The sequence below is a fragment of the Harpegnathos saltator genome, unplaced genomic scaffold, assembly GCF_003227715.2.
Source record: "Harpegnathos saltator strain DR-91 unplaced genomic scaffold, Hsal_v8.6 scaffold182, whole genome shotgun sequence".
NCBI lineage: Eukaryota > Metazoa > Arthropoda > Insecta > Hymenoptera > Formicidae > Harpegnathos > Harpegnathos saltator.
In genome coordinates this window covers 1,161,087-1,173,815 of record NW_020229964.1, presented here as the reverse complement: position 1 = coordinate 1,173,815, position 12,729 = coordinate 1,161,087, and the positions used below count along the sequence as shown (strand labels likewise).

At 34.3% G+C, this 12,729-nt stretch overlaps 1 protein-coding gene across 1 annotated transcript; it reads left to right on the top strand.

Moving 5' to 3' along the window:
• Positions 1-558: 558 nt before the first annotated feature.
• On the top strand, positions 559-1,737 carry LOC105184297 (uncharacterized). Its single transcript, XM_011143005.3, has 2 exons — positions 559-807; positions 867-1,737. The coding sequence occupies exons 1-2, from the start codon at positions 743-745 to the stop codon at positions 1,735-1,737; spliced, it is 936 nt and encodes a 311-aa protein (XP_011141307.2). The 5' UTR covers positions 559-742.
• Positions 1,738-12,729: the final 10,992 nt, after the last annotated feature.

Here is a 12,729-nt window from a genome sequence, read left to right as displayed (position 1 = left end):
AAATCCGGGACGCATTGCTGAAGTACGCGCGCGGGGGTGAAAATGGGATCACGGACATGCTGGTCTCTCATGGACGCGCGACTGTCTTCTCGGGGGGCCTCGTCCTTATCGGCTCGCTTCGATATCGCTTCCGACTTGACGTATGCACGCGATTTTTGCACAAATTCCGATAAATAGATAAATAGATAATATAATATAATATAATAGATAATGTAATAAATATATTAGTAATAAATATATTAGTAATGTAATAATAGATATTAAATACTGTTGGATAATGCATAGAGCGTTTATATGCTACCTATACGAGTTTGTAGGGAAATAAAGTAAGCATATTAAACGTATGTTTTATAGCCGCTTGATCTAATTATTAAATACGCAGTTCATTGGTAACAATTTGATAATTTGAAATCTTCCAACCACATTTTACAAATTATTTCCCGAGTAACGAACGTTTATATTTCGTCCTATCTCCAAGTATTATTTAGTTTGTCAACAATTCATGTGGTGTGCGTGTAAAGAATACTTCTAAATATTTCTCCAGTGTTCTTAGAATAATCGACCGGTATACATCCGAGTGTGTTCTGTGCATAGAGAAATTTATTATTTTTGCTACGAGTTCCGTACATTGTTTTCGAATTGATATCACAAACGTATACGTAATTGTCCAATATATCTCAAATATATAATTGTCCAATATATATAAAAATTGCTATGTAGCAATTGCCTCGACCGTTACTTTATGATTCAAAGACGGCAAATCGTTATAATAATTTCTTCAATCAAAACATTTGTCATATTTGCAAGGTAACAGATGCTTACAATTTCATAACATGTGATCATTGTTACATGGTCATTTACTGTAGTCAGGAACACAAACAGTTACACCAGTCGCAACATATGCAAATCTGCATGGTGGTAAAAGAATTATTAAACATGGACGCAGAATTGGACACTCGTCGATTAAGTAAGGAGAAATGGATTCAGTCGAGGATGGAGTTGATGCGTTTAATTATGGGAAAACTGTCGCGTAATCTCGAATTCCACGAGATGGATATGATCATGTATGCAAAATCATGTTGTATTTGTCATCAACAAACGAATCTGCAAACGTGCACGTCGAGCTATTCCTCCAGCTATTGCAATGATCACGCGGAAAAATTTCAAACCGTCCATAGTTCCAATTACTACAGTGAATCGTTACATCTCCTTTTAAAAACCGCATTGATAAACAACATTTCAGATTTATTAAAATTCACTCTTTTATTTGATACATATGAACCACTTATAGATATGCATGCATTTGTTGAAAAACATCTAAAAACAGGACCTTATAAGGAATTAAGTGATACTGTGGTTGCTTTTAATTACTTATATTCTGAATTCGCATCAGGACCACTTACGCTATATCATGGGCTGCGGGATACAAAATTATTTGATTTTCTAGATATAGAATGTTGTTATTACGTTATTCATATAATAGGTGCAGACTATTATGGTAAAAAATATATTCCACCTTGGGAGCTTTTCCTGCATCTTTTGAATCATGTACAGCATTTAACAATTGTATTGACAGAAATGAATTTTGGTATAGCACATTTTAATATCGACGTTTGTAGTCACTGCAGAGAACATAACCGAATAATTAGCATTGAGTATTATTCAATGTCGTTTTGCGAGAGGAAGAGAGAAAGAAAGAGAGAGAGAGAAAGAGAGAGAGAGGATAATTTTAAATAAGGAATAACCTATAAATTATTTCGATAAATAATTTTTTTTTAACATATGTGATACTAAATAGCCGTTTCTCTCTCTCTCTCTCTCTCCCCTCTCTCTCTCTCTCTCTTTCTTTCTCTCTCTCTCTCTCTCTCTCTCTCTCTCTCTCTCTCTCATTCTCTATGCTTAGGAACTTCTATATCTTAATCGTGACATAAAATATTTAAAAAGTGCATTAGTGGGAATACAATTGCGTTCCCGAAGATAGTGATAGTTTGTATATTACATATTTTTTCATATACGTACGATAATAAAATTGACAAGTTTTTTCTACAAAATAGCATTCGTTTCATTCTGTTCAGCCTACCTGTTGCAAAGTAATAATCATTTACTTTCAATACAATCCTAATAGTCATCCTATATTTACATAAAATAATATTTTTGTTATTCAATAAAAATATTTTCATACACATTTATTCTTGTTCTAAGGCTTTGCAAAAGAAAGTTATAAATTAGTAATTAAGTGTAATTAAAATTTAAGCTATACAAATTTAAGCTTTACAAATAAAATTAAGCCCATTTATTTATTAAAAGTAATTTAGTTTCAAGAGTTTTTTCTCAAAAACTGATTTACTTAAATAACATAATAAACGAGTACCTTGATCAAAATATTTTCCTTCATTTTCTGCAACTTTTTTTCATCTTTCTCGCAAAAGATGGATTCCGCGACGATAAAAAGATTCTTCTTTGAGGTTGATATAATTTTCAACGCATTTTCACACTGTTTGAAGTTATGAAAATGTATATTCTAGAGTATGTTGCATCGACCGGAACAAGTGATAATCGGATGAAGCAATATCTGAAGAATACGCGGGGTGCGGTAAGACTTCCCATTCCAGTTCTAACAGCGTTTGCTTTATTGATAATGCAAAATGAGGTCGACCATTGTCGTAAAGGAGGATCACTGTGCGTCGTTTATTCGCAATTGACAATTGAATTTGGTCCAATGTTCGCTTCAATTTATATAATTGTTGTCGATAACGATCAGCGGTAATAGTTTCATTCGGATTTAACAGATCATAGTATACAACACCTTCTCGATCCCACCAAATATCTTTGAACCATGAATATTGTGCCTCGAAGTGGATGTTGCTGGTTGGACTGAATCAACCCCAATGACTTTTTTTTTGTTTGGGATTACCGAAATAGATCCATTTTTTCATCTCCAGTAACAATTCGATATTCAATAAAACTCTTCATTTCTTCTCTAGCGATCAACGAAATGCAAATATTCAACCGGTTGACAATGACATTATCCGATAATCGATGTGGAACCCATCTTCCTTCTTTGTGAATCTTTTCCATATCATATAAATGTTTAGTCATTGTTTTACGAGCAACGAGCATTGTTTTAATGCTCTGGCAAGTTCTGAAGTGGATTACGCTAGATTGTCGTCCAATAATGCTTGTAAATCTGCATTTTCAAGCCTTTGGTTGTCCCAAGCGATCTTTATCGTTAACATTGAAGTCACTACTTTTCAATCATCTAAACCAATAATCACATGTCTTCATTGATGGAGCAACATCACCATAAGTTTCTATCAGAATTCTATGACCTTCAGCCGCCGTTTTCTTCTGATTAAAAAATAAAAAACGCATGTCGAAGATGCTCTTTAGGAAGCTCCATTTTTAAGATAGCATTAACATGATTTTTGCTGCATCTATTGTTAGTAAATGATTAAATATCATAGATTAATATTGAAGCGTTAAGGAATAATAGCTGTGATTGGAATGTCTTTGACAAAACTGACGTTAGTGCCATCTCTTGCGAAACTCTGAAAACTGAATTACATTTCTAATAATTAAAGTTTTAGATGCAAATCGATTTTAAATTCGATCGAACAAGGGAAATGTAATTATTGTAATTATTATTACTGTCTTGGCGTGCAAAAAGATCTTCTTAAAGAGCTCTCGTTTAAAAGCTATTTGATTTTCTACCTTTTCAAATTGATGTGGTCGAGAACAACGGCTCTGCGCTTTGAAAAGAAGGCTGATCAGTTGACTGTGGAAGTTGTGAGTCCAACATAGATGTGGCTCGAAAGTTCGTGAGGAGTTACAAGGATAACTGTTGTGTGTACTGTGGTTTAGCTACGGGAGCACGCGGAGAGAAGAAGATTAGAGTTCTCTTAAGCGCTCGCGCACCTTTGAGTCACCATAATATCCCTGATAAGTTAAGGTGCCAATAAAATTGCGAAAAAAATACATTTATCTGTCGGAACTGTTCTATCTCGATGGGGCTATTTATCGGAGCGTGTTTTGACATCGCGTCAATATAGCTTAGCGGCTTACCTGCCGTAAACATGCAACGGCTTTTGAAAGAAAAAAGTCGGGACTCTTCTTTCGCCCGAGTGCTGTTTCTGTATTAGCACAGCACGAGGCTGCCTATTAATCCTCGAGTCGGCAGGTAGAAGTCGCTTCGGAAATAGCCGACGTTGCTAAGAAAAGTTCCTGCAAATTGCTACTCGCACAAAGCTACAAATAGTTCCCTTTGCCGTGCAAAGACGCCCCTCAGAGGGAAATAACTCTCGCCCCCGCTCTGATCCTCGGCGCGCGCTTTGACGTTCAGAAACGCTCCGAATTATCGAGATTTCATACGTGCCTTGGCGCGGGCGTGCGTTGAAACGAATTCGTTTGTTCGTGTGAATGAATAACGTGTAAATTAATAACAAGCGCGAGAAATCGATACGTTCGGCAACATGTTCAAAAACGAACAATCTGTCCGACTATAGTAATTATAATTTATTATAAATTATAATTATAATAATTATTATAATTCTTATATATTATTATAATAATTCCTGTGCATGACGGTGCGATTTAAAATTTTACACGGCAATGCGGGCAAAATGCGTTACGTAAATGTATATTTGAATAGAAGAAAGATAAATAAGGGCGTTCAGAATTTTCAAAAAATAATCCTTTTTTTAATATCATGTAATCATTAGGAATATAAAAAATAACCATTAGATGAGAAAAACTCGATCCATGAAGCCAAAATTAATCTAGGTATGTCATTATAATATCTAAACCTTTTCCACGATTTTAAATGGGCCAATAAAATATTTTCGTTCATTATATATTCCTTTGTCATCATATTAATGTCATTTTAGACTGCAATGTATCATCCCCGAGCCGAAGATGAATACAGCTCATAGTAAAAAAAATAATTTTTTGTTACTCCTAATGTATAAGAGTCCAATTATTTATCCTTATTCTTTTTTAATTTATTTTTTATTTTTTGATTTTTGTTTTTTTTGTCTTTTGAATATATTAAACATTACGATCGTGACTTTTAACTCTTTGTACTAGGAATGCCAGCACAGCTGGCATGAAAATTTTTTCCGGCAATTCAAAATGTCAAGTGTGCTCGCATAAAAAAGATTTAAAGATACAGAGCAATAAAACAATAAAATGCGGCGACGAGATTAAAGGAAATAAAAATCCTTTTTTGTAATTTTTCTAGAGATTTTAGTAGGTATATTTATAATTATCAAGTTTGTGAAAGGAAATGTGGAAATATTCCTCGAGTGCAAATGGTTAAGTATCTTCTAATGATGAATGTTCAAAATTAGACGATTCTTTTTTCTCATCTTTATCTGTCCAATAGAACAAATAATCAGTATTATTTATATTATTTTCAAGATCTCTTGATGTTAATATGACGTTAATATGATAACAGAGAAGCATAATAAGCGAAGATATTGGGTTGGCAACTAAGTGATTGCGGATTTTGTCGACAGATGGATTTTACACTTTCTTTTGTTTCGTTAACGTGTTCAAAGTACCTAACCTATATTTTTTTCTTATTGTTTGGACTTCTACCTTTCATTTAGTACAAAAATCATATCGATTAGTTCTTTAGTTTTGTTTTTATCCCAATTTAAAAATGGAAGAACAAGACGTGCACTTCAGACATATTTTATTGTATTATTTCCGAAAAGGCAAGAACGCATCGCAAGCACACGAGAAGTTATGTGCCGTATATGGGAATGAAGCCTTGAAAGAAAGGCAGTGTCAAAATTGGTTTGCCAGATTTCGTTCTGGTGATTTTTCATTGAAAAATGCTTAACGATCTCCGGCCGTCCAGATGAAGTCGATGAGACCCATATCAAGGCCATTATCGATTCAGATCGTCATAGTACAACACGTGATATTGCAGAGAAGCTCAATGTATCGTATATATGCATTGAAAAAAATTTAAAAAAGCAAATTAAAAATTTTGAATTTTCATTCTTATTTAAAATCCGCAATCACTTAGTTGCCAACCCAAGTTTATTAGTTTATTAGTCCACTTATTAGCCATAAAAAGAGTTTAGATAGCATAGCGATATACCTGGATTAATAACTCATTTTCGCTTTATGAATCGAGACTTTTCCTCACCTAATGGTCACCTTTGGCATTCTTAATAATCATACAATACAAAAAAAATTATTTAAAAAAAACTCCTACGTATTTTAAACTTTCTTTCTCTCTTGATCTACCGATTTCTCTCTCTCTCTCTCTCCCCCCTCTCTCTCTCCTCTCTCTCTCTCTCTCTCTCTCCCTCCCTCCCTCCCTCCCTCCCTCCCTCTCTCTCTCCCTCCCTCTCTCTCTCCCTCTCTCTCCCTTATTTCTTCTTGTTCGCTCGCTGCGCGAAAAATGTTGGACGGATATCTCGAATCGAGATACAAGCTGCGCTGGAAAAAAGAGACATTGACTGCTTTTGGGAACGTATCGCCTCTACTCTCGCATGTGGCAGACATCAATCCTATTTCAATTACTGGCGGAGCGCGATTCTCGATTTTTCACACTGTCGCGTCGGATTTCACGCTAAACGCGCCTTCTCCGCCGCCCACGAATTCCCATCTGCCCGCTTGTGTTTTGCTTCGCTTTTTCCAACGGAGACGGCGACTCTCGCAGACTCTCGGTTTATTACATTTCCTTGCGCGAGAAACGCGGCTGGATGCACCTGCCACGTTGCGCATGTAACCCGGTGCACTTTACCGCGCTGTTTCCTACCCGCGACGACGACGACGACGACCAGGACCTTTGTCCGTCCCTCTTTCCATTTTTCCGCAGCTGTCGCTTTTCCAGCCGGTACGTGCGAAAGAGATCCAATGTTCGGTGTTCGTAGCTGTAAACAATCCTCGCGCTGAAAGATTAAACATGATTTTCTTGTGTGAGAGATTAAACATGATTAATTAACAGCAACGAGCGCACGATACGCGTTATCTCGATGAAAACAGATGAATTAAGCAGAACTTGGGCAGATTCGAGAATTTGCGAACGTATTAGAAAGCAATCGTCATATCGTTTGTATCGTGTGCACACAACAATATATAATAAATATGAAATAAAAATAAAGACAGAAGGAAAGATATTTTTCACATTGACTGATTCTGGCAAGTCTATCTTAGTAACGAGAGATGAAACAATTACAATATGGTATACCGAGGACTAATTAAGACAATTCGCGTAACAAGTTTCTTGACGTTTTGAGACATCCTATATATACAGATAATCAAAAGATTATACAAATTTATATACAGAGTATTTCAGAAATAGGTGACCAAACTTTAAAATAATAATAATATTTAAAATAATAAAATATTCTTTTATTTCTAAAAGTATTAATATTTTAAAAATAGAATATTAATAATTTAAAATATCTTACAATAGTAGTAAGTTGAAACCTGATAAATTGGTTTTCGGACTTTTAAAGGCAAAAGCAATTAAAAGCCAATAAATTCGTTTCCGGTCCTCCAAAGATTAAATGAAATAGCATGACACTTTACTAATGTGGCCCCATAAGAGTACTAATAAATACTGCCTTTTGTTCGAAGTTTTTATACCAAAGATATAATTATTCAACAAGTCGATTCTAATCTGTAGTCCACTGTTGCACTTATATTTGCACTACGCTGCTGTCTTTCTGGCAGAATATATTTCCTAACAAATAAGTCAATATTCACATTAGAAACTCGCAGTTATATTCATTATTATTCCACTTCTAAGAGTTTAATTTAAATAAATATATAATTTCGTAACTAAAATATTTTGTTATTTTAAACAAAATCAATATTTTATATCAGTTTTAGTGGGAGGCTATATTGCCATCCTATTTTCTCGCCGACCCATTATGCTATGTTGCAACATTTTTATAAATAACATCCTAAGTCATAAACATTATGTAAATTTGCATCTATAATCGATTAAACAGCACTGTATTATTTAGTTCTCACTTTGTAATATTGATTATTGACAAAATTACTGTACAAAGATGTGGATGGAGAACCACAATACCACCTTCTTCTTCATAATTTGCTAAAGGAGCGTTTCAGGACCTACATAAGTTTTTTCCATCATTACAGTGAATAGAATATGCTTTTAAGTTTGCCCACCTATTTCTGAAACACCCTATATATAATAACAATATGAGATCAGAAATGATGTATTCGCAATCTATGAAATAGATTTTTATGACTTCATTTACGAGTATTTGCGTACGGGGAATGTGTTGTTGCCTATCTTAAACGTGTGACAATCTTTGCTCTCGATGAGAGGAATCTTATACATTTGCAATATATGCTGTTTCCAAATAACTGAAGATACTCATCAAGATATAATGATTTCTATCGATCGATCGGTTCTTCTTGATACACTCAACGAGCAACGTGTTTGCGTGCGTACAAAAAACAAACATTACTAGTTTCGCAAACTGTCGCAAGCCACGCGAAAAATTAAAGCGATTTACATTAATGTAATAATATAATTCAATTATGCCGAGCACATTCTCCATATATTTTGTAAAATCTTTTTATAAATTAAACGGCGATAATTAGGCCACTTTGCCTGAACGAATCGTATTGTGCATAACAAAACTATTAAACTTGCCAGTAATTTTGATTGAAATCTCGTTCTCTTCTTCTCTCCTCTCTCTCTCTCTCTCTCTCTCTCTCTCTCTCCTCTCTCTCTCTCTCTCTCTCTCTCTCTCTCTCTCTCTCTCTCTCTCTCTCTCTCTCTCTCTCTCTCTCTCCCTCTCTGTATATGTGTCATTTAATAAATACAAATTAAACCAGTGACATCGAGCTTCTGTGGATAGCCTGAGCTGTCATTCATAGCAATGCGGATTAACGCCGTGCCGTATTGTCGACGATAAATTTTCAGCGACACGCACCTCTCTGATAAATCACGCGTTACGTTTAATCGCGAAAGTGTTCAATTATGGGATTGAATTATTCTCACATTTTCCGTGTCCGCGACAAGCACACGCTGTTGTGTACGTATTGTATTATAATTTCGCGAAATCCCAAAATAAACTGTCGAGGAGACACGTCGCAGGTACGATGCGGATTGCAAAATCAATCTGTGAGGAAAAAAGAAAGCCGCGAGAACGCGCGAAATAAAATTGCGATAGACAGATCCTTCCTCGTGCGTGAAGGGCAGATTTTATTTGTTTGGAAAATAACTACCGTTCAGAAGTTTCCGTCGTAAACGAATTCGCGATAGATAAATCCTAGCGTAAGGCGCGCTCGATAAAGATCGCGAATAGAATAACGCCAGCAAATCAGTTTTATATTTGATCGAGAATCGATATCGCTGCCGCGGGGATCACGTTTTATCTGCTGCCTTCGCACTGTGAAAAGAGCGAAAAATTCGCTAGCGAACGTCACGATTGCCGCGCGTACAGCTCTCCCGAGAAACCTGTCGTACGTTATCGCGATTTTCTAAGCGAGAGCTAAGCGCACCTCGACATTTGCTCAGAGATTAGATTTTTTCTCCCCGCGACGCTACCTAATCGCGCACGAGCGCAAAAGAGCGTAAATAGATCACATTTCTGTTATTATCTCGTCGAAGTAAAAACGTAAAGCCGACGACGAGCGCTTCGACGAAAAGAAAGAGGAGAAAAGAGGAGAACACCGTCTTAAGAAAATTGAATTGTGAAAAGAAATTCTTCTCGAAAAGAAGATAAAAGATCATTGAGTTAAATATATCATTTTATCTTTACGAGACAGTCTAAGAGATAGTTAAATTGTGAAATATCAAAAAGACGGAGATATAAGGGAAAGTCGCCGATATTGTACCGGCTCCTAAATTATACCATCTTTATACTTCATAGCATCCGAAGACTTAGCACCATCTATGCGTATTATGCGCATATTATGCGAGATTCATCTATCGCCATAAAGTTAACAGAGAGAAATGAGTGTTTATGCACGGGAGCGTCTTGTTAACGAAAGGAAATAACGGTTTTTTAGGTTTAGAAGCAAGTTTTACCTACTTTCATATTAGATATTTAAAAAGTTTCAGAAGGTGTATTAATTTAGCTGCTTTTCATTTTTATACTACATTAAAATTGACATACTTACATGGCATAGCTTAGACATAACCTTACTCCGTGTACTTATTTTACTGCCGTAATTTGAAAAAGCCTAATTTTTTCTTTTAAATCGTACCACCTATTAATTGCCTATATTGCACTGGTAAAATTCAAAAATTTCTCTTCCTTTTTATAGAACAAATACTGGATTGAGTAAAAAGTAATTTTGTATTTTGTGGGCAAATGGCGATAAGAGGAAGTGTTTAGTGCAATCTTCACTTAACAGTATCTATCAATCCAACAGCATATACGATTTTTTCATATCTTTTTGGAAGGTTAGATTTTGCTGCTTACTTTCAGCTGTTGTTTGTCAAAATCTATTCAATAATTTTTGTTCGGCGACATTGTAAACATAGAGCGAAATAAGCAGTGTTTTCGGTGTTTGATGCTTTTCTATTTTCGCAAAGGGAAAAATGCGACGCGAACCAGAAAAGATATGCGCTACGTATGGAGAAGATGCCTTAAGCGAACATGTGTGCCAAAACTGGTTTGCGAAATTTCTTACTGGTGATACGACATGTCAAGATGATAAGCACTCAGATAGGCCATTGGTGGTTAATGGCGACCAAATAAAGACATTGATTGAAATTAACCCACGTTATATGACACGAGAGATCGCAGAGATAATCAATGTATCTCAAAAGACCATTGTGAACCACTTGCATATGTTTGACTATATGTCTCGGTACTATATTTGGGTACCTCACATTTTGAGCGAAAATAATTTGATGAACCGCATCTCCATCTGCAACTTATTGCTCAAATACAATAGAAACGTTCTATTTTTAAAACGGATGATAATGGGCGGCGAAAAGTGAATTGTATATAACAATATAGAGCGCAAAAGATCGTGGGAAAAACGAGATGAACCGCCGCAAACCATACCAAAGTAAAACATCCACACAAAAAAAGTCATGTTGTATATTTGTTGGGAATGGGAAGGAATCCGTTAGACCTCACATCTTTGGCAATCCGACAAAAATTATTGTAGCTTGGCTGGGATGTCTTGCCTCATCCTTCGTATTCACCTAACTTGGCACCATCAGACTTCCACTTATTCAGGTCTCTGCAGAATTCTCTCAATAGAAAGAATTTCACTGTGGAGGCTTACAAAAAGCATTTTGAGCAGTTTCTCGCCGAGAAAACTGAGCGAAACTGGGGAGTTCTGGGAATCTGTAATTCGCCTGAAAGATGGCGAAAGGTTATTGAACAAAACGGTGGATACATTCTTCATTAAAAATATTTTTTAATATGTAAATGTTGTCTTTGAATTTCACCTGAAAATACGAAATTACTTTTTACTCAACTCAGTACCAAAGAAAAAAGAAAATATAATCTATGGCCAAAAGAAAATATAAATAAGGTTATAAAAAAATCCAAAATAGATATAGTCTAAATGAGATATACAGATTATAAAAAATCCCAAAACCAACATTTACATGACATTTAAATTCAACTTAATTAATTCATCTTAATTAATTAATCTTAAGAGCTAATGAAGGCCATAAAGCTGATGGACCGCTGCTATATTTATACTTCTCGATTAAGTTATTAAAATTAAATTATATTATAAAAATTAAAAACGAAAATATTTTATTTCTGTGTTTATTTTAATTCTGAGGATGTAATAAATAAATTTTGCAATTTATAATTACGTGATCAAAGAATGGTTTTTTGATATAAAAAAGTTAACTTTTATATAAAATAAACTTATAAAAAATGTTAATAATTATTTTAATAAATTTTAATGTCTCTAATTAAAAAATATTTTTTTCATATAAGCTGTGATTTTAATTAACTTTTTAGTTAAGTTTTTAAAAACAAAAATATTTTATTTTTGTAATTTTAATGTTTATTTTCTAATAAAAAGAATTTTAATTTTATTTAAACAAGCTATAATTTATTAAACATATATTAAACATATATTATATAATTTATCAAATATATATTAAACATATATTTACTTAAATTGTTTATATTTTATTTTTATCCGCTCAGACTTTTAAATTAAACACATTAGTACGATAAAGGAAACACGGTACATTTTAGGAAATCCTGTGGACACAATTTATGCAACTAGAATTATACCATTATCCCAGAATTATATTGCATTATATTGCAGAAGTTTTAAATAAAACGTACCTGCAGAATATGCTGTTGTACAAAGAATTTCAGAAAATTATAGAATGCCATAAGGTCAAAGATAACTTCTAATTAATCTTTATCCCATTTTTGTTAAGTATTTGCAAATCATAAGAAAAAATTGAAAATTGGTCCAATAAACAATCTTCTCCTATTATTTCGAAAAATTACAATTTCCGTTACATTAGCATGGACAATTAAACCGGAGGTGATTTTGTTGCAACAAGTTGAAGATAAATCTTTTATTCTTTTATTCTACTATTCTATTTGATTTTTCGCGCTACATTATCTTGTATTGATTCCGGGAAAATAATTCTTCAGAGCAATCGCATGCAACACATTTCACGAAGTTTATCTTTTTGGACTCAGGAATTGACTTTCTGGGAAATTATCACTCTTCGAATTTCAATACTTTTGTTATGGAGATAGTGCGCGTTCTCCGATAAAAACATAA